This window comes from Rhipicephalus microplus, chromosome 10, assembly GCF_043290135.1.
Source record: "Rhipicephalus microplus isolate Deutch F79 chromosome 10, USDA_Rmic, whole genome shotgun sequence".
Taxonomy (NCBI): domain Eukaryota; kingdom Metazoa; phylum Arthropoda; class Arachnida; order Ixodida; family Ixodidae; genus Rhipicephalus; species Rhipicephalus microplus.
The window spans coordinates 9,588,339-9,612,013 of record NC_134709.1 but is presented as its reverse complement, the minus strand read 5'-3'; the positions used below and the strand labels follow the sequence as shown (position 1 = coordinate 9,612,013).

Sequence of the window (23,675 nt, the reverse complement as noted above, 5' to 3'; positions counted from 1 at the left end):
CTCCGCATCTAAAAGGCGTGGCGCAGCTTCACGGCAGTACGTGGTGGTTACATTTGAAAATTCTCGCGGTCCGCGACACATTTTGCCTGGAATGCAGGACTTCTTGTTTAATCTCACTGTTTTCTGGTGGAGGCGGAAATGTTGTAGGCCCGTGTGTTCAGATTTGCGTGCACGTTGAAGAACCCCAGGCGGTCGATATTTCCGGAGCCCTCCACTACGGCGTCTCTCATAATCATATGGTGGTTTTGGGACGTTAAACCCCACACATCAATCAATCAATCATCCATCTATTCATTCATCCACGCAATACCATGGTCTGCACAGTTTTCCCTCAAGCCTGTACATGTATAGCTGTCGCGAGTACTCAATTTTGTGAGTTTTAGGAGCTTCCTTGGCAAGCTGTTTACCCTCGCGCCTTGTACAGCAGCGTCGTTGGCGGGTACGATTCTCCGGTGATTTTAGAAATGCTCACTGAATGGCACGCCGCTGCTCAACGCCCCTTCTCTTGTGATTCCAACGATGTTGCCTAGATGGCGTGCCACCGCTCAAGCTTAGGCTTTCCGGCGATTTTAAGAATGCTCACTGGATGGTGCACCACCGCTCAAAGCGTCGCACGCCACTTTCAGCACGTGCGCATCCTTTCCCTTCGCCGTGAGCTCACGCAGTGAACACTCTTCGTTACCGCTAAGCTGCATGAGCACCTCAGAAGCGAAGGCATTAGCGCGGCGGCTCGCAACGCAGCAGCAGCTCGAGCTCGCTGCCAAGACCATGTTGTGCCTGCCCGGAATATATAACAACGTTGTCGCGTCTATATACTGGTAGACGTGTGCGGAGGATTCGCGGTACACCATCGTATTCCCGGACAAGCTCCTCTAACATCCCTCATTTTGTGGTTATGGTGGTTATTTCTTAAAATATTGACATAATTTGTTTATTTCTTAATGCGTAGTAACGGTAAATTCTTTGCAGCGTTTCAGTTTTTCAATATTTGAAATTCACCAGCATAGTGTCAAGATTGATTTGCTAACTATTGTTCACCAAATACGGTATAGTATCAATTTACGGCTGCTAACCCACAGGTCACGGGATCAAATCTCAGCCGCAGCGGCCGTGTTTTCGATCAAGGAAAAATGCTTGAGGACCACTTGCTTATATTCGGTGCACGTTAAAGAACCCCAGGACGTCTACATTTCAGCAGCCCTTCACTATGGCGCCTCTCATATTAATATCATGGTTTGGGGATGTTAAACCCCAACGATTACGATATTTTGATATAGTTTACTGGAAACTGATATTTATTGTTTGACTGTTGCTACCGCGTAACTGGTTACCGATTTTCCTCTCATTTCTCTTGTTTTTTTCTTTCAGCTTTTTTTCTCTGCGTGCAGCTTGTAGGTAAGTATTTGCATGATGGAAATGAAACGAGTTGTGAGTTTACGCACACGCTCTGTTGTCTTTCGTTTTTTTCCTGCTACTTCTCACTCCAGCCAGTGCATTAAAAGATAAAGTCATTAAAATCATTTCCCATTGTAGCTCTGGTACCCTTCATTTGATGCTTTAGCGGAGTAACGTAGACGCTAGTAAAAGCTCTTTCCTCAGTCGCTGCAGTAGCCGAGAAGTTACTTTAAAAAAATTGAAGCAGCTTCATAAGCTTTCAGCCAGTATTTCACACTTTTCGCCTACACGTTAACTTTACTTGCGAAGTCGCGCACGCGGAAAAAATAAGCGAAATCAGTTCATCCCGCACGGTAGTCATGCCAGACAAGGCAGAAAGGGCATGAGACTTGCATGGAAAGGTGGGGTAGGAAACAATTTACAGCAACTATGCCACGCATATTGACCAATCGAGAGTCTATTTCCTCCTGACGTCACGTGAAGGAACCGATGGCGCCACGAATTATGCCGCAAAAACAGGAAATGTCCAGAGATAACGGACTCATTCTCCTTATATTCAGGGATTGTTTAGGGCCCTTTAAGGCAGGGTCACCCTAGTGATTCCAAGCCTGAAGAAACTGCGGAGCTGAGCAGCCTTCTTTGTTTTTCTTCAGTTTCCTCTATCTATCCTCCTCTATTTCTTTATTGTTGACTTTTCCAGTTATTTTTGTGTTTTTATCGAAATTTATTATCCTAGTTTTTTCTTTCTCTCTTCAAATTTTCTATATACTTGTGTTTTTTTTTCAAATATTATACGGGGCTTTATTTAGAGTGCTCCCGCCCTTAATGGCACCGTCGAGACACTCGAAAAACACGAAGAAGACGAGTTCTCTTTTGCGCGAGATCACGCTCAGTGTGCTACGCTATGCTGTATGTTCTTTGGTTGGGGTGCAATTACGGAACAATTCTATTTTCCTTTGTTTTACGCTTTTCGCCACCATTAGCTGCCTGAGATTGGTGGAAGTGCGCCATTGGCTGTCTGCATTTGGCCGAAGCAAAGCAATCGCAGACGTCTATTGGTGGCAAAAAGCACAGAATAAATTATTAGAATCATTCCGTGATTGCATCGGTTTAAAATGAACATCAAGGCGCTCGAAGAACACATGGAAGAACACCTGTATAACACAACGGCACATTCACCTAAATGTGCTAGATGTGCCTTAAAACGTAAAAAAGAATACCGCCCGCTCAAAAGTTGCCAAAATAACTACTTCTTTTCAATGTAATCACGTAATGATAGTTATTTTTGGCATTTCTGCGAAATTCGCTGATTTCACTTCAGTATACAATTAGGCGTTACCTATATGGTAACCTATAACGTTTGAGCAAGCATTCGTTTGATGTACAGTTTAGCTTAAAAGGTACAAACCTTTCGCTACTTCAGCATTCGGCTTGAGTCTTGCTGCAGAACTTGCTGAACTTACCTTTGCTGGTCTATTGCGAAAGTTGCAGGACCGAATCTTGGCTAGAGCTTCTTGGAGTCCGAATCTTAGTGGCCTGTGTATGTGGATTTAGGTGCACGCTAAAAGGACGCCAAGTGGTGGAGGTGCCCGGGATATTATACCACGGCATTTCTCATATACATATTATCATTTTAGACGGTGACGCGAGGGTCATCTAGCAAATATAATCCACAGTTGCTATCACCACTTCTTTTCTGCTCGCACTCAGCGTTCTTGTTGAAGTGTCACATCTATTGTAATGCACTGATCCACGCCAGAGACGCAGGCAGAAACTTTTCCTTGGGCGGGGGGAGGAGGGCACTTTTTATATATACATTAAAATGGTCATTTTTTCGGTATGGTATGGCGGAACAAAATGTCGAGATGGAGTAGGTGGGGGCTAGAGTCTAGTGCGCCACGACCTGGTTACGCCACTGTATTCACATTAAAGTTGTGATGACTAGGTGGGACTTTTTTATGCTTACATGTCTTGTCTATATACGTTCGTCCTAGGAACAATGCCAATTTCGCTTATTTAAACCTTTGTTGTTGTGTGTTCCGCATTTAAAAAAATTGGCCACTGCTTCACTCACGCTTGCGCGTAAAAGTGCGAGCCAAACGCTGGAATTGGTTGTTCGCATCCAGATGCTTCCAAGTGTCACGGGTGGGCATTCTGGCCACGGCGGCCCAAATTTGATGACGGTGAAACACTAGAGGCCTGTGTGCTTAGATCAAAGCACGCGTTCAATGAGCTCGGTATTAAATTACTGTTCCCACCACTAGGTCACGTACATAATCGAGATTTCAGGACTTAACGCCCCTGACATCATATTAGGTGGAAGTTGGAATGCAATTGGTCTAATGAATATGACATTTGCATTATGAAACATTTCTAATTAGTTATGCCTGAGGTTAAAGTAGTCTTAGAGCTATGTTATAGAGGACTCTTGTCTTAGTACCGACATCTCCAATTGTGATTACTTTCAACGACAGCGCGACATCAAGCACACGTTATTCTAATAGGCTGGAAATATTTACCTCCTCATGTGGTCTTGTTCAAAGCGTTATCTTGCTTCCATCTATAATGATCGAATTAGTTGAGCAGATTTCAAACCAGAATTTTCTTGCTTCAAAAGGCAGAGTTTGCATTTTGCGTATAACCAGTAGCAATGTTGTCGCTAATACATGCACATATAAACTCAGGCGCTTTTTTCAGATCAGTTCTAAGTCGTATCTTGCAGCGTGTGTGTTAATGTACCATGTTACCGAAAATTCGAAAGAAACTAAGTCGAAGTACAGTACAAAAATATTGGTAAAGCTATATTGTTTCTTCATTGATGTTCATAGCAGGTTTCAAAAGTGTACATGCCACTTTTGTCTGAGGTGTGTATTCTAAAGGAACAAAAAAAGATCCACAATTGGAAATCTTTTGTTGAAGATGCCTCGCTTATGGCATGCTTCTTTAAAACCTAACCACCATGGACCATCACTCCAAGACTGTTAATGACAACCGCTACTCCAGATCCTTAAAGGAGGCTGGTTAGTACAGGTATCAAAGCAACAAACTTACCTTTCTTTCATGATTTGAAAAGTTTGACGAGAAACTCGTAGGCTACCATAAGTATCCCAGTGAGGCATCGTTTTTCCAAAACAAACTTTATTCGCTCTGAAACTGGACGTCATGCCGACAGGAAACTGTCTGTCGTAGACTTCAGGATAAATACTAAGACCCATAGCGCTTGTCAATGAACTGTTGATAAAACCCATAGCAGTATCATAGTCTCAGCTAATGCCAGAGAGAACTTTTTATCATAAAATTGTGTAGGCTTGACACCACGTAGGTTATAGTGTAGGCTTGAGCCATGACAGGACTTTATGTCGCAGAAGAAGGCTGTGAAGGCGCTCCTGCGCTTCTTGCGTTCAACCGGCCTGTCCAAACTACTGTGATCGAAACGCCCTGCATGTGTGTGCATGTGAATTTTTTATAGTTTATTTTATATCTCCCCATCTCTTTCCTCTTTCTGACCCTTATATCCCCCCCCCTTGTACAGGGGGGGCTAACTAGTTCTTCTAGGTCAACCTCCTGTCTCTTCCTTTTATTTATTTCTCTTTCTGAGCTACGTTATTGAGCATCAATTGGTATCAATAAAAAAGAGATCGAGGCGGTTTACTTGGAGTAAGAGCAGCTCGAAGTGAGCTCCTTGTCGCCGTGTTTTCTTGTCTACGTAGTCCCCTTTATCTTTCTCTTGATGAAGAAAAAGTGGGACAAGTCAAGAGATTTGAGATGTGACTACTGGAAAACTTTTCAGGTGGGTTTAGACATGTCAAGAGAGAAAAATGACAGGTAAGAACACCTCAGACCATAAAAATACAATTTGTTACCCAATATAAAATATGAAACTTTTTTTTGTCTGTAAGGGCAAAGAAAACCAGAGTACCTAACCTAACCTGATTACTTCGCAACCACATAAATGAAAATTAAAAGTAGGATGAACGCATCGTTAAAAAATGAACACTGTTTTTAGAAGCTGTCGTATTAGGGAAAAAATTGTGCTCAAGTCTTCAATTTCGTATGAAAAACTGGGCTCTAATCAGCTTGGTTATACTACGAAAAGGTACGCTCAGATTGCATAGCCGCAAAACCGGACAAATTCTTCAATGTTTTCAATTGGTGATCTTCTGATATGCTTTATAAAATTGAAGTAGCAGAAGTGTGCACTTGCATATAACAATTGCGCATGCATTTAATGACACTGTTATTCATAGTGTGCCCATGGTGCGTCCGAGTTATTTGTCGGTCTTTCGGAGTATAACTTCTTGCAAAAAAGAACACAGCTACTATCTTTTTGATGTCACCCTAACTTTTTGTTATATATCATATCTAGGATTTCAGTTTCTTCATTGTTAATGACTATTTAGAGTAGGGAGACAGCGCTGATGTGGCTATGACTACTTTTTTGGAAAAACCTCACGATAAAAAAAAAACTTGAAAGTCGGGGGCATTGAAGAAGCTGCCTCCATTTAAAAAATACTCTAGCAGCTAGAATAAAAACGACCATTTGATGGTTGATGAGGAAGGGTCGTTTTTGAAAAAAAAGCAAGTAGCAAGCAGTTGCTTTGATTTTAACACATTTTCATGCTGTGTAAGCGACAAACACCTTCTGGAATTATACCACGGGGTTTTTCTTTCTAAAGCGTTGAGCTGCTAATGTGAGCAAGACGCCCGTTTGAGGCGCACGTTTGGAGCTGCCACTTCTCAGTATTAATGGTGGCAGGACCAAAATAAGAGGCCTTGTAGAAAGCCAGTGTCGCCGCTCAAGGAAGGCTGTGAGGCAGCCATTCAGGTACCTTAATGAGTGCTTTGAAGTCGGGCGCGGATGCTAATACAACTGAGGCACCATCAACAACTCGTCCTGGACAATGTTTCCGGAAAGAATAGTGCTACCAATGCAGGCACCACTGTACGGATGTTCTATTTATTACCACCTCAGTGAATTTCGCGTTCCTGCATATGACATAAGTGTGCGCGCGGAAGGGAGAGGGGGAAGTCATTTAAGGAGGCACAAAGCCTGCCCTATATCATTACTAATTTGGAAATGTTTTTCAGTGTTTATAGAGCAGGGTAATGTGCAAGCAGGTATTGTATTATTATGGTAGTCGAAGGACCCTGATGACGCAATCCAAGAAGTGCATCTTTCCATGTTTGCCCCAAAGAGCCCGCGACCAAAAGTGGGTCATGGCGAAAGACACTTTATCACTTTTTTTCCGTAGATTTCCAAGCATCCTGTCTTTTGGACTCGACCGGGGACCTGGGAGGTTGTGGGCGGTGATACCCTCTCCCCTAATTTGGAACCTCCCTTCACGCCTTTGATTACCGACACTGCGTTGCTGAAGACAAAACGTGGCCCATTCGTTTCCCCGTTTCTTACTCGTCGGAGAATGGACGTCATGTAAGCTTGCTTACTCTGTACCGTTTTTCTCAAGAAATATTACGGCAGTGATAGCACCGACTGTTCGCAGCACCTGCAGCCACTGCTGGTTCGGCTCGAGCAACACGACACCCCAGGTATATTACTCCTCCTTTCAAATATGGGTGCACGTAATGACGTAAACTTGGCGTTTCCATTTATTCTTTCAGCAATGTACATCACCTTTCTTTGAGGATATTCCAGCAAGCTACCACTGAGCCAAGCTGAGTTTTTTTAAAGCACGAACATAATGACTGCTATATTGTGTTTTGTTCACTATTTTAGTTCAACAGAACCACAATTGGGTTTGTATGAGGAGGAGAGTAGTGACTGCTAGAGAAGAATTTCTACGCGATAACTTCACCTGCTCGATCTTGAATCCAGGGTTTTCTGCAAGCGCACTCTGACGGCCATCCTGTTTTAGCAGGAGGCTGGGCCATTTACGTAAGCCACCTTGCCGAACAACGCTCACGTGGCACACAGGACAGCTGCAAAAGCGCTTGGCTTATACATACAAACTGTGGTCATTTTCTTAGGCTGATACATGAAAATACAAGTATTTGAAGGGTTTTGCGATAGTCAGTACAGATACGCAACAGCACTGTGTTCGTGTATCTTTCCTGAGTACAATGGAACAATTCTATTCACTGATGTTAGCACTGAGCATGTAATACTTAACAGTGGACGTTAACGTGAATAAATTAGCATATATCAAATGTACGAAATAGTCGTTCTTTAGCTTTGTCGATATAATACTGTTCTGAGAAAAGCAGTAAACACGAGCAGCACATCGCAACAGCAGAGTGCCCTGACAAGTTTACTAAAATTTTGCGTTTACTGGACAACACACAAAGTGTGCCAACTTGGTCGTGTTTCAGGAGGAGGCCTATACAGGCCTGTTGGTTCGTTCATCCAGTACACAGCCCACAACTGCAGGACAAAGTCAAAGTAATGACTAGCTTGAATTTATGCTTACGGTGTTCTCTGAATTGTATAGTTCCAGCACAGAACATACCCTGTTTTGAAGAGTCAGTACTCGCAGTAAGCAAGCACCAATGTACTTTAGCATATTTTTGCAATAGTGTTCACTGGTCAGTCAAGGACAATATTGTGCTGGAATTTATATGCAGGGTTTCTTAACTTAGGTGCTTTCTCAAGCGCCCCCTTCATTCATCTTAGAGTGCCTCCTCCAGATCTCGTAACTATATGATCATACCAGTAAGTGTTAATCCACAGCCACTTTTTTTTACAGTCTTGGTACAGAGAGTAAGCTTTCGCAGGCAAAATACACTCGCCGTTGTCACTTCGAAGTGGCAAGACGTCCACATTGTCTGCTAAGATACTCGTGAAGGTAATTCCCACAGGCACCACAGTCACAGTGCACAGTCTTGAGGGGGAGAAAACGTTAGCAGGTCGCTGTACTTGGCGGCGAGGGTTTGTTGTTCACACCGTCGACGGTGTCGTGTGAAGCTGGTGGTTCGAGACGTAGCACTCCGCCGAGTTCCATTCTGAAGGCAAGGGAGGTCGGAACAAGACATCAGGAGACATGCTGTGGGCATTGACTGAAAATCACTTCAGCTTCCGCAAGTTACGCGGAATTTACCGCTTGCCGGAAACATGAGTGACAAATCTCGTTTCGTGTGTCAATACGATCGATGTTACGGAATAAGAACCGCAGGTTTGTGTTACCACAAGAAGAATTCCGGAGAAATGCACACAAGGGAACTCTTGTGTTGACATATGTTAAGAAGCTAATGAATACTACTTCTGCTGTCCTAAACTAGCTGCCGGCTTGTGGGTTTTTCGGAAGATGCTGTGTCCGTAACAGACAACTGATTTTTGCTCTACTGTTCTCAAGTTTAGGCAGGAGCAGAGTGTTTGAAGGCCACGCTACTACTGTTCTTCTAAGTTGACATTGATGAATTGCCGTAACCTTAAGAAATTTTCGGTAAGTGCCTAGTAAAGGGTTTAGCGAGTGGGTAATAAGATTGCGTCTAGAAGCAGGCAAGTTCGTGCTTCCTCGCAGTTTCTGGCCGGCCTTGGTTGCCGAAACTTGCCATGTTATTTTTTTTTTCGTTTTTCCTTTAATGAATCACGAGGGCCAGAGCTGTTGGAGGAGTTGCATGCAGTCAGGCACGTTGTGGCTCTAATGAGTAGGGTTACAGGCAGAGATGGGTAGTGCTGCAGAGTGGGTAGCTGAGCGCAAGGTCAGCCTTAATGAGTGGTCAAAGAATGGGGCGGCATCGCAGTGAGCATTAGCACGCGCTTATGGCGTCTCTGGGAGCATTTAAGCGCACAAAAAGCGAAGATGGGTGAATGTGGCAAAGAATATATGTCTTGCTATAAAGATTGCAACACTCGTCACTACGTATTGCTTAATTGTTTTTATACAACTTACCAAATCTGATCTCGCAGCATTTTTTTCATTACTGTATCTTGTTTATTTTTCTTCGAATATATAGTTGTATATCTTTGTGAACTGAATAAATTGGCTCGAATGAAAATGTGCACTGCTGTTGCAAGGAGACAAGTATTATCCAAAGTATACACGCATGTACGTGCATTCGGAGTGTATTTGAAAGCTTTCTGGCGTGTTATGAGGTAGTTTGGATGAATTATAGAACTATTGCACAAATATTTTTTTTGTGATAATTGAAGTTGGTCTACCTAGAGTTCAGCGATATTAGGTTAAAAAAAACAGAACTTTTGTTGTACACGCATGCATACATTTATTTGAATAATTTTTGTGATGATACGTAAGAAAAGCGTGTGCAATAATAATATTAAAATATATTATCTTCTTGGAATATACTTGAGATATTCACCAAAATATTCTATTTTATACCGTACTAGTTCTTTTTGAGAACCAAGTTCTGTCTGGGAATCCTGAATGGTTCGCTCAGTGAACAGGCACTGGACAAGGCGGAATATGTTTTGTGTGTTATTTGGTAGTCGCAAAAGAATGGAGTTGCAGATAGAAATGAAGCGAAGGAAGTTACGCAAGCGGAAATGACGCACGATGCAGTGAATTGGATTGAGGAAGTGAACAAAAAACACACGGAGGCAAGTGATGGTAGGCAGACGCCGAGAGATTTATTTAGCATGGCAGAGAGTAGAACAGACAGAAGGGTAAAATGCTCGCAGCAGGCAGAGAGAGAGAGAAAGCATTGACAGATGCACGCAAGAGAGTAAGAGGAGAGTGACAGCAGCTACAGTGACGCAATGAGCGCGCGCTTTATACTGGACCCATGACCGTCAAGCGCAGCAGTTTTGGATATGCCACGCTTATGACGCTATCGTCTCCACACGTTGTCGCGTGCACCTTGATCGACTGTAATCGGCGCTCATCGGCGCAAGCGTGGAAGGCAGCATCAACGTATCCGGTGCTTCGGCAGGTGCAGTAAGTTCAGCTTAATACCGGGTTACCAAGCGCTGTTAGCTGCATTGCGTGATGACTTGTACAACCACGATGCCTTAGAATGACGCGAAGTTTTCTGAAACTGACGTTTCCATAGGTGTATTTAACATCAGGAATGATCCATCGGAGAAGCTTTACTTCAGTAACGATGTCTACTGTTCGATCATTAGCTATCATTCGGGAATTCGTCCTTCAGTACACACGAATGTCTTATTCGCAGCGCCTTGGAGACGCGTTTGTCTGTTAAGCGGGCGTTGTAGTCGAACAGATAAAAAAAAGAAACTTTTAAACACTACTTTCACGGTTATGCTACTTTGCCCTGGTTTACATGACACGGCTGATTTACTTCAGCAGCCAAGTAGCATACGCCCTGCTGCAAGAATCTATCATCCTGGCCACTTACGTTTTCAGTTTTCCCTTCCAGTAACCCAGTATTCTAAAGAACGGTTTGCCAGTTTTCAGGCGAACTACAACTCCCTGGAAAACCAGGAAGCATGGTGGATAACTCTGCTGAAATATTTTATGCTTGAGGCGTCCAAACCTTAAGTTGGCAGCTTAATTACAAGGCGAACATGCAGACGCGTTGTTTTTATGTTAGCACATGTTTTTTTTATTTACTTAAACAATTAGAACATTCACAATAGAGCAAATTTTCAAGCAACCATGGTTTCACGCCTAGATCTCTCAGAAGCTGACAGTGCTTAGATATGAAGGCTTTGCTGCCTCTTCAGCGCTTATCAGCTGCGGTCATAAGTCCAGAGATGCATGTTGCGCATACTTTAAGTTGAATACATGGCACAGTTCTGTTTCTATGCGATACTGACAGCAATACAACATTGACATCAATGCGAAAGAGCCAACATGCAAGGATACATGCTATTAGTAAAACATAAAGCCCCTCCAAGCTTTGTCTAATTACCATAGTGTGGTATTAACTTATACCGCTTGTGGTTTTTAATTTCTTCGCAATGGTTTTTGTTGCGAGGACACAGTTGAACATATCAGGCACAATTCAAACTTTAAAACACAAAACGTGACAACTGTATTGCACTGGTATCAAAGAACAGAAGTTGTTCAAAATGTTGCGAATTTAGTACAAAGAGCTTCTGTTTGCTCTTATACAAGCTCTTGTCAGCTCTGAATTGTACTGTCAAAGATCTATCTCGGATTATTCAATTAGTTATTCAAAAATTTTCTATTAGCATGCAGAAAGCGTGGAAAATCAAGCTCATTTCTTAATGAAAAGTTACCTCTAAAAGACTGTAGTCCAACACAGCCTTGTCTATCACGGCAATGCGGGACTAACCGACGTAGCAGTGCCTAAAGTGAGTAGTAGGCTGAAACTATGCCTGCACATTGAAATTTGAAAGCGAACAGGTGCGGATGGCCTCTATATTACGCTATGATGATAAAATGTCGAAATTGCTTCTCTATTGCCCATGAACTGCACATTTTTGCTAAGCCTTGAAATCTACGCCCTATTTCAGCTGTTTCATGAGTAATAGTGGTCTGAGGCGTCGTTTTAGGATGTCAGTAGTGAAATGACTGTTGGGAATAGTTGCCTTCAGAATGAGTAGACCTGTTTGGCTAGCAAAAATGGCAGTGTTTTTTTTGTTTGCAAGCAAGCCTCCTCTTATTGCTTCCCATATGCTTCAAAGATATCAAGTTGATTGTGTTGTAAGTTCACCGAAATAATTTGTTTTCTGATCATTTCGGAACATTGTTTTGAATGATTCTGATTATAACACCAGGACTTGCTTATGTTTGTTGCTTATGTGTATCTGATTTGATTTGATTTGTGAGCCAATCTCCACATGAAACATAACAATATTGCTTTATCAAGGTTTGAAACAATGTATGCTGAACCATGCTGAGCCATTTTCTTTTTGACGGCAGTAGCATACATACTACATAATATAGGGAAGCATGCTTTCTCTCTTTTTTTAGTTAGCTGATATCGTCTTCTCCCAGTGCGTCTTGCGTGTGTGGCAGTCTTAAACCTGAACTTGATTTCAAGCCGCCTATATTAAAGATTGCAGCTGTCAATTACTTCGCCAAATATCAAATAGAATGTTCAATGCTGACTAATTAAGTGGAATGTAGGTTCCCATGTTCAACAGGTTTTTATCTACAGAGAATAACACATAATAAAAGATATCATGAATGTGAGGTTAACACTTTTTGTGACACTAATATTTTGTAAGCTATATAAGTCCTATGTAATCCAGCAGTGTGTGAAGCTGACCAATTAAACTGTTTGAAATTTGTGAACAATTTATATTTAAACTTTTCCTTGCTGCTTCTGGCATTCATAATGCGATACAACTTCGTTTAAATTGTACATACTATGGCTGAAAGAAAAAGAGCAAAAAAAGAAACTTTCTGAACAGTCATAAAGCATAACTTTCTGTATGAACAAAAACATTTGATTATTCTACACTATATAACACCCTGAAAATGACTCGTTTCAAACGCAGACGATTATCACTCTTCAAATAGAAATAACACAAGTCCTACTCTTTATATAGCACATATCCACCTTTCTGCGAGCTTCAACATTCTCAAAAATAGACTAGGCAGGACGGGATTCCATCTCTGGTTCAAACAGACACACTCACTCGACACAAGAAAATATGTAACACTGAGCAAGTCTACCGGACAAACGTGAGCACATTATTACACTGAACACAGTTTTTGACCAGCGTCAAGGCAAGAACCACCCTTGACAATGGCAGTTGCACAAACATAGTACACATAACAACACACTATGCGAAGACGGCACAAGTTTCCCACTGTGGCGGCGCAAATCTAAATTCCCGTAGCCCAGCTGACTCCAACGTAACCCACACCGACATCACCGAAGCAGTAGACTCAACACAGCTGTTTTTAAAATCAACGTCAAACGACCACACACGCACTCTCATACAGTCTACGTCTAAGGAACGACATACAACGGATGAACTCGAGGAAAGGTTACGACACCGAGCACTATGTACCTACGCTAAACAAGTAAATGATTACACGCACAGGGTGACGATACGCCAGGGTTGGACCATTTACCCTAATACACTTTCTAGTCTATACACCATAACGACAGCAAAGGAGTCAGCGCTGCGTAACAGATCAGCATCAAGCAAAAGTTTACAGAAGACAAACATGTGCCCTGACTTCTCACTACTTTTTTAAACGTGCTCAAAATATGTTGACTTCAGCGTTGAGAACGTGCCTTGTAAATAGTCATGTCCTCACGGTGATCCTAAAGCAAGCCGTGCCTTGTACTCGGGCACTCTAAAAATATGGCAGTTTGGGATCTTTTTTAAAGCTCGTGAAATGTGCCTGCGTCTTCAACGGTAGTCACAATGGGATTTCCCCCAACGAAAAGTAAGGAGTAGCTATTGTGGAAAGGAACAACACAAATAGTAATTTTGCTTCAGTTACGCTTCAGTTAAGTTTTGCTTCAGACTATATAGTACTTAGGTTTACACTTGGGATGTGTCAAAGTAGAATATTTTCAGCTTATGAGTAATTTGAAAAATCGGTACCAATCACGAATTGTGAAAAAGTTTGGTGTTACAGTGAAGTGCCTTGAGATAACGCGAATTGGTAAAAATTGCAGGCACAACATACAAACTAGACAAAGTAAAGCGCAGGCAAGGCTTTGTCGTTATAAGCTTCAGCAAACGGTAGTAGTAAGTTGTAAAGTCATCCCGACGATTACGAGGACGATGCGGGGAGAGAGTCCTAAAATGTGCGACTTCTAAAACCAAGACCAAGACTACCCGGCTGAAAGCCACAAACGCTATGCCGGATGTGTCGTCTGCAGAAAAAGCAACTGAGACAGATATTCAAAGCCTGAGGTCGAGAAAACACCCGCGCCTGTACAAAATAGGCAGGCGGGGCTTGGAACCGCCAGCCATGCTTGTCCTGCGCCCGAATACAATAGGATGAATGCGGTGTCGAAGAAACACAGCCATCGAGAGTGGAACCTTGAAACCGACTCGAAAATCGGGCCACGCTTTGATCGAGTCTGCGTTGGGGGCTTTGCTTTCCGAAGCACACGTGTAGTGGGACCAACGTCAAAAATCAGGTTGACCATACGGTTTCCCAAAGACTTACTCTGGAATATTCATGTTGTCACTGTCTGGTAAACAAGTCTTCTACTGGTGAAATCACCATGTTCGGAGAATTGCTCCTGTATGATTTCAAAACAGGTCATCAGGAGTCGTTGACAAGTCAGCCTGTGGCATCGTCTGTCGCTCCTCGCAATCATCTTAATCTCATCGGCCATTGATAGTTTTTCTGTGGAGCCGCACTCAACCACAGCTACCTAGCTCGACCATCCGGGCGGAGAGGCGTTCGGCGCGATCAAACGCGTCTCTGGGTACCATCTGCAGACTGCTGTTAGAGATTGTGCTAGCCTTGCGACTGCTGCTCGTTCCAGGCTCGCTACACTCGTCAATGGACACGATTATGTTACGTGCCCTCTGGGCGAGCATTGCCTCGACGGTGTACGGGGGCGGTGGGCCTCCGTCCGTGAGGAGCGTGAAGTCGGACGTCTCGAAGGCCAGCGAGGAACGGAAGGTGGACCGGAAGCCGGACGGGAAGGTGACCGACACGACGGACTTACCATGGCGCGTGGCGCGGTGGCGGCCGCAGCAGCGCATGAGCGTGTCCCGGAAGGCCTGGCGGAACTTGAGCGACATGATGCTGTACAGGATGGGGTTGATGGTGGCGCTCACGTAGTACGTGACGCCAGAGACGTACGTGAGCAGGTTGAAGGCGATCTCGAGCGCCGGCGTCGGCACCTTTGCGTAGACGGCCATCAGGCGCTGAGCGTGGAACGGGGCCCAGCAGATGAAGAACGCCACCACCACGGCGACTGCGAGAACAAAGGACCCCGAAAAAGGCGTGAAGTATGGCTAGAAGCAAGACGTTAACGGCACGTTCACTGAAAACCAGCATTTAAACACTGAAAACAAACGCTTCTTACAAGGTTTGCCCTCTTTACTGCAGTGGCATGAATAAATGGACGCATGGTTGACATGTTCCAACACACCGCCATGCCCGTTCTCGTGGCGAAGCCATCAAATTACCTCAGGGAACCTCGCATGCTTTAGATCTGATTTCCTCAAGACTGCAATAACGATCCTAAAATTTCATCGTAGGTTCCGAAAAGCTTGGTATGGAGCTAAGTAGTTCTGTAATACCACCCACCTTTCTTTCCCATCTCTCCTGCTTTCAGTTACACGAGAGCTTCATTTTTCAACAAAGGAAACGTGTGATAGATATACACGGTGCCCCAGCCTACTGAGGACAGAGTTAAAAAAAAGTATGCCGACGCAAACATCGCCCATCACAGCTGCCTTGCTTAAACCTGAACACCAGGGATAATTTTCAATTGTTTCTAGAGCGACGTCAATGCGGAAGGTGTAGTGACAAATAGCCACTGTAAATACTTGTCGGGGGCTATTTGGTTTGATAGCATTGTAGCAAAACAAAAAAAACGGCGCAAGAAGACAGGGACAGTAAAAGGGACACTGACACATGTGCTGATTGTTGCGAGTCACCACTCGTGTGTGTGCCCCATATTGTTACTGTCTTTTTGCGCTGTTTTTAAATGCGAAGAATTTCTTAGCGGACTTCGGCGACTTAGAGCGTATCTATCTATCTATTGATCTATCTATCTATCTATCTATCTATCTATCTATCTATCTATCTATCTATCTATCTATCTATCTATCTATCTATCTATCTATCTATCTATCTATCTATCTATCTATCTATCTATCCTATTACGTTTGAGTGCTCTCGTGGTTACCCCCTTAACTTGACGTGAACCGAAATTAGCATGGGAACGTAAGATTATTTGACGAATATGACGCGCTGGTCAAGCCATGATTAATGTCACAATTTTGTCGCTTACGTCGTCAAACAGTTCCTGCCAGGCAGTGGCACATAACCTCGGGCGGGTATGTGCCACAGGTGATTGACACTTAGTATCTATATACCCAGGAACGACGAGAACTCTCAGGGGCAATTTCAACGCGCTGGCGTTAAGAAATACCCGACATCGGTAGCGTTGACCCCACGAATGCGAATAATAAATGTCAGGGTCTCATCTGGAATCAAACTCAAACATTCTGCGTGGCAATTTAGAATTTTACTACAGAGCTACGCGAATTCTCAGAACTACTTTTCAAATAGACGCTGATCTTTGTGAAACGCATCATTAGCAAAACGTCAAGGCTAGAACGGACCAAGAAATGCTATCATTGTCAATAAAAGCGCCATTCTGAAAGAATGCAAGCATTTAACTCGTCATGGAACCACTTCAGGTTTTATCAAGTGCTAGGTGAACTTGAGCTAGAATTTTCAAACGTCCTGCCTATATATATATATATATATATATATATATATATATATATATATATATATATTGTAACGAACAAATACAGTGCCGGAAGCTAAAACAGCTATTTATTAATGGCGAACTTGTGCCCGTCAACTAAATACACAAAGGTTGTGAGCTCACTGGTCAAAACCTCGTCAACTTCTAGTGCGTCTCGCCTCGAGCTGCTCCTCGAAAAAAACCGCCAGCGTTCCTTGTCCAGCGCGTGATGTGGTGACACGTGCAGCCAGCGTTGCATGGCGCGTTTGGCTTGTCAGTTGGTGTGGCAGAATTCATAAGAGCAGGAAGCGGGGCATATATATATATATATATATATATATATATATATATATATATATATATATATATATATATATATATATATATATATATATATATATATATATATATATATATATATATATATATATATATATATATATATATATATATATATATATATATATATATATATATATATATATATATATATATTGTGTGTGTGTGTGTGAGAGAGAGAGAGAGAGACGTAGCGGAGAAAGAAGTGCACTGACTCCGTAGTAAACAACGGGCGCGAGGAAGCGTGGCGTACGTTGAATCACTTATAACTCTGCCATAAAAAAATTGGGATATCTTTTGCAGGAAATTATGGTCTCGCAAAAAAAAGAAAGTGGCACTTATAGTTCAAAAGAAACGATGTGGTGATATGAGGTGACCATCGTGCAGTAAGTGTCGACTGGTCAGTTTCTGCAAGAGTACAGTTCTTCGTTTCTATATTCCTGTCTCATACAACATGTCTCATACAACATGCTTTCCAGCGCTATCTACATATTTGGAACAGCACACACTTATATATCTACAAAAATATATCGTGCCCACCATCTAGCACGCCTTGAGATTGACGGCAGCCGGAAGAAAACAAACGTAAGGTGTCACATTGAAACCCGAACGAAGTAGTGTCAGCTCTGTTAGGTTGCCAAATGCATAAAATATGCGCTATTACAAATCCCCCAAGCCGAGCTCACGTGTTTCAAAGAGAAATAATGAAGGAAATGTGGTTAGCTGAGGTGACCACCATGCTGGAAAGATTTAGTAATCATTAACGTTTAGGATATATATATATATATATATATATATATATATATATATATATATATATAGGCATGATATATACTGGTAAAAGAAGACAAATGACAGCACCGAGAATGCACGCATTCATACATATGCGTGCATTCTCCGTGCTGTCGTTTGTCTTCTTTGGCCAATCTACTTCTTAGCTTCCGAGAAAAAAAAAGACATTAAAGGTCCCGGCCGCTCAGAAACTATTCCTTTCTTTTTCAGTTTCTCAAACTGCGAGCTGCGAGGGCGCTAGACTGTCCCCAATAAAAAAAGGACGCTCTTTCCAGTTTTGCGACACGAAGTCATTTTTTAGCGCTGTTCTCACTTACTCCAGTCGGCGAGCCCTTGATGGGGTGTTGCCGCACTGCGCCTTCAATTCAAGGGTGCAACGCAATATGCTCGACTGACAGATCGCCTCAATGTGACTGTGCTTGAGGCCGGAATGGAATAATGGCAACAGAAACCGGTAAAAAACTGGGTAAGCAACGCAGATGGACGAATGCGCTATTCTTAGTGAAACTTTGGTGTCCGGTTACTCGGTTGTAATGCAGAACCCACTGTACCGCTACACAGCCTCAACCGTGAAATATTCGCTGCCGAGGTTTTTTTCCTTAAGCCGAAAGCCTGAGATGCTTCATCAAACATGAAAAATTTATCTTTGGCGTCGTCGCCGTAGACAGTTATAAACGAGTGACGCAATACATCCTTTGAAGATGTCTCTATACTATGTCACGTATCCTGAAAATTTTGTGCATTTGACGCGTACTCGAATAAAGCGTATTTGTAGCCAGAACGGTGCAAATAAAGAAGTTGCCTTTAGGTTTGATTCTAGTTAGACGAAAGAGCTTGAATGCATTTCAAGCTCATGGGACAGCTACTGTTTTTCTGGCCAAAGGCTCCATAGCCTCTGGTCACTTCTCTGTGTTCTTATTCTTCGTCCTCGTCTCGTGTGCGCTGTTCAACCAAGCTGGCTCTATAGCCCTCGCTCCTTTAGATATCAGTAAACTGAAATGGAGAGCCAATACTGCATGTCTAAGCAAAATTGATAGTTTTTGTTTTGGTATATTTTAGCTAAATGAAAAGAAATATAATTAACATTTTGTAATATAGAATTACTGAAAACGAAGACCATTCAAAATGCAGCTATTTATGTTGTACCAACTTGTGCCAGTCCTTGATGCCTAGTGTCACCCTAAAAACTTCATTCCTTATTGAGGTAATACGCAAAGGCAAATGGTATCTAATAATAACCTAGTCTTATAATTTACTTGTTTATTGGTAAGCTTAAGAGACTAACAGGGGCTAGTGAAGCGAAAAGCGAATACATCCAAAAACATTTTTTTTTTCTGTGCGCGGTCAGCGGTTACAACGGCTCCCCGTAGGGGGTTCTCTCATCAATTCTCGATTAAAGTTCCCTGTCCGTCCGTCCGCCCGTCCATCTGTCAGACTGACTGTTAGAATTTCTGTCTGACATGACGAAATCGTTCACACGTTCAAATCATTTTCAGTTATCGATATAATAATTCAACATTATTACGCATTCAACTAAAACTTAAAAACTCATTTGAACCGTAAAGTGGCTAAAAAAAGGACCATTTACTACCTGCATATTCGGGTTGCACAATCTTCGCCCCAGAGAACTCCGCAAAACAAGTGCAGGCACTCGTTAATTGCTGAGCTTTTGTGTCACGCAAGGCTGTCCTATTGCTGTTTTTCTTTCTCTTAATCTAGAAACCCGACAAATAACTTTACCTTCTGCATTAGCCCAATAATGTTGCTAATTCTTGAAGCCACTGTGATAGTTTTTCTTCTCGCTTGTTCGCTATCTATATTCGAGATCCTTGGGAGAAGCGTTAAGACAAGAATGACCAAACCCTATAGAAGACGTCTTGCTTCTTTGTATTCATGGTGAAGTAAAAAACTTGACAATGCACACGAAGTGACCTAATTTTTTATTTTGTCAGAAAAAAAATGAATGTCTCGATTTCAAGATAGCCTTCTTGATGATGAAAGCAAAGGCAACGTTCCTATTTGAAAGTCCTTTACTGGGACAATTAGTCTTACTTGTGAGAAAGAATAAGGTGGTCAAGTTTTCCAACTGTACGCTCATAATGAGGAAATCCTTAACAAGTGATCGTCTCGCCATTAGCAGCATTAAGGGTGAAGTTCACGAAGTGCAGGTGTTCCTTGCTAACCAAGTGCACTTAGTTAACTATTTCCCGAACCTCCTCTATTATCGGCGGCTGTGCGGAAGATACGTGCGCGACAGACGAATCGCTTCGCTTTTATCCCGACGCCTATTGGTCACGAAACAAAGGCCCTTCTTGCACTGCCCTGTTGTTTTAGATGCGGAGCATCTTATACTCGCGCCTTGTAGTGCACCGTCCGCGCCGTCCGCGCCGTCCACACCGCTTCTCGAACATTCGACAGCTGACGCGCGCGCATGCGCCGTCGCGCCGTCGCCCACTCTTCCACCATCTGTGCATCCCTTCCTCCTCTACACACCGCGCGCGCTTCACTCCTCCACCATCTGTGCACCCTTCCTCCTCTACACACCGCGTTCGACATCTACAATTCTCCTGATTCTCCAGTGGACGCGCATGTGGCGTCGCGCTTCGAGAACATTCAACAGCTGACAGTGCATGCGCCGTCGTGCTGTATATATACTCAAGGTCGGCGCTCGCTCGCTCAGTTGCCGCTCGTCGGTTGGTTTGTACGGCGCGTCGACGTCCAAGGTCGCGGTGAAATGAATTCCAACGAATCCACAAACACAATGATCGACGTCCCTTCGACCAGCGCCGCCCTTTCGCATACGTGTGTACGTGTTCACTCATTTAACACCCCCTCCTACAACCACGTTAACCAATTTAGCCATCGACCCAAGTAAGTCGCAATTTAACACCCCATTTCACAACCACGTTAACCAATTTAGCCATCGACCCAAGTAAGTCGCACTTTAACACCCCGTTAACCAATTATATGCTCCGCATCCTCCTCAGTGTTCCCCCGAGGGAAGCTGCGGGCAATTTTTTTTCATCTCTGGTTGGCTTGCTCGTAACGATATGTCACTGCGGCAGCAACTATTCTCTCGTAGTTGGTAATTCAAGGAACCACCTACGCCACCAGCTCCTGTCATTTACATTGATGTTATCCTCTCATTCGACGCGCATTGCTGGCTGCCAGTGCAGACCGCCTTCCGTCACCTAGCAGTGGCTACGTTTATTCCCACCAGGAATATATGAAGAGAAATGGAAGGAATGATCAATCATTACGATATCTTTGTTTTTAATTTTAGCGGGAAAAGACAGACCCAGTTGTAGACGCAAAAATTAAGACCAAATAAAAACTTATGAAGTACCGTCAGCTTGTAGGGGTAACGACATGGAGATTAAAAATGATGTGAAACGAAAGCCAACGCGGCGCCTGACTTCTGGAAGAGTGTGGGCGAGTGTGTGCTGCAATAAAATAGAATAAAATAAGATAAACAGGGCACACGGGTGGTACTTGCCTTTTAGGTGGAATGCAGTCAGAGGATCCCCCACACCGCAAGAAAAAATGCGTTTCTCATTCACCTCCAGAGTCCCGTAAGCTGGCTTTAGAGGCTTCGCCAACAACATATTTTCTTTCTATGGTCACTTCGCATATATTATTTGAGTCTAGTGGCAGGATTTCGACTGGCACGCGTAGCAGTACGTATGGGAAAGTTGCACTTGTGGTACCATGGCGTGTGTTTGTCTATGGGACTCTGTTTCTGACGTCTTTGTCGATCGGCCGTCTGACGGCCCGGGTGAATAGAAGCTCATACCATACGTTTGTCAGGACGTATGTGTTTATACTATTCGTTTTTAGATTACACTTCAACCTTATTCTAGGAAAGAGGGAGAGGTTACATATTCTCCCCGAAATCTTTAGAGCGAACGCTGTTATAATATAACACCAACAGCCTAATTAGGTGGCGTCATTGTCCGCCCCTGCTACCGCTGTCGGTAACTGCTATCACACGAAATAAAAAAAAAAGTCACTGTTTCATTGATTGATTGATTTGTGGGGTTTAACGTCCCAAAACCACCATATGATTATGAGAGACGCCGTAGTGGAGGGCTCCGGAAATTTAGACCACCTGGGGTTCTTTAACGTGCACCCAAATCTGAGCACACGGGCCTACAACATTTCCGCCTCCATCGGAAATGCAGCCGCCGCAGCCGGGATTCGAACCCGCGACCTGCGGGTCAGCAGCCGAGTACCTTAGCCACTAGACCACCGCGGCGGGGCGTCACTGTTTCATCACAAGAGTGAAGTAATGAACGCGATAGCAAAAAAATTATAATGGCACACGATGAATTGATTTGTGGGGTTTAACGTCCCAAAACCACTTCTGATTATGAGAGACGCCGTAGTGGAGGGCTCCGGAAATTTTGACCACCTGGGGTTCTTTAACGTGCACCCAAATCTGAGTACACGGGCCTACAACATTTCCGCCTCCATGGCACACGATGAACGAGGAGCAACTTGATATCTGCGGAGCTTTGCTCAAACGCAAATAATGCATGAAAAGAACACACATCAAACGAGCGCGAATCGTAACTGCTCGACACGTGAACCATAAGTTGCCGAAACACACAAAAAGCACACTTACAAACTAAGGTGCACATAGGACGAACGGGAACAAGAAAACGTCCCAGTTGTTACTTCTTTGTGTTTGATCGGCGTGCTACAAGTGTCGACTTGGGTCCATCTAGGTAGATCAGTGACTAGAGTACTCGGCTGCTGACCTGATGGCCGTAGGCTCCATCACGCCATTGTGGGTCGCATATAAATTGACGCAAAATGGTAGAAGCTCGATTACTGTGCGATGTCACTTGCCGTTTACGAACAGCAGATGGTTGAAATTTCCAAAGCCCTCTGCTGTACGGCATCTCTCATATTGATGTCGTAGTTTTGGGACATGAAAACTCACAAGTTATTATTATTAGGGGTTGAGTCTGCCAGCACTTCCTTCGCGGACACTGGAGCGCGTGAGCCCCCTACCCATCGCATATGGCCCATTGACGTTCTTAGTATTGCTATCTCCGTGTACCACATCACCAATATGTTGAGAAATGGGCAACTTGATAGTCCTGTCTACATTGTTTCTGCTGTCTCGTCTTTAGCGGTTATACTTTTCAATCCATTTTGTTTGCTGTTATCATGCTAAAGAACGAATAGCACGTCACAGAGCTGTATGGCGCAGCATGCTGTGGAGTGAAGAGTCACAAGTTCGAGTCCCGGAGGTGCACATTGAAAATTTCTTCTACAGATTTATTTTTATTTGCGGCTTTTATTTATTTACGCGTACATATACACTTACTCGACCTGATGGTGATGGCAACGGCGGAAATTCGCCGAGTGCCCACATGATTGTTACCGCAACAAGAATATCCTGGATATTATGGTACTTCACTCAGACTCTCTGTGGGGCAATAGAATACTCTGATGCAGAGCTACACTGGTGAATAAAACAGCGCCGCAAAAATACCTAGTACATGCATCATGTAGGGCCAACAATCGCGTTAACCTTTGTAATATATAACGCTCGAGGAGTACTTCAATAAACAGGCCTCGTGACACAACCTGAATTGCATTACCAGTGGATTGTTTTATCCTTCCGGCTCACTGCAAAGGGCTCAGCCACAAATCTTCAGCGTCATCAGCATCAACAAAATGCAAATTACACGCTGCAGATGTGCAGCCGGCTATCTTCTCTCTGCCGAATGGCAAAAAATGCGAAGTGGCTGCATCTCTGCTCTACGAAAATTATCGTTCCTCATGGAGTCATGCATATGTCATATGTAGTTGTAACAGTTACCAAAGAGAACTTGCCATGGTGTTTATGAAAAGGTTGGTCTTCCAGCTTCCGCTGTGACTGT

At 43.4% G+C, this 23,675-nt stretch overlaps 1 protein-coding gene across 2 annotated transcripts in view; it reads right to left on the bottom strand.

Annotated features, from left to right (window-relative positions):
• Positions 1–4,516: 4,516 nt before the first annotated feature.
• LOC119181450 (pyrokinin-1 receptor) overlaps positions 4,517–23,675 on the bottom strand; it is a 190,414-nt gene continuing 171,255 nt past the window's right edge. Inside the window, exons 3-4 of one of the 2 annotated variants that reach the window (XM_075875000.1) lie at positions 14,890–15,141; positions 4,517–8,352 (exon numbers count right to left, since the gene is read on the bottom strand). In XM_075875000.1, the coding sequence (XP_075731115.1) occupies positions 8,288–8,352; positions 14,890–15,141 (317 nt within the window). In that variant the 3' untranslated portion in view covers positions 4,517–8,287. Of the gene's footprint in view, positions 8,353–9,912; positions 15,142–23,675 lie in introns of those variants that run through there. The other variant, XM_075874999.1, reaches the window with a different exon arrangement.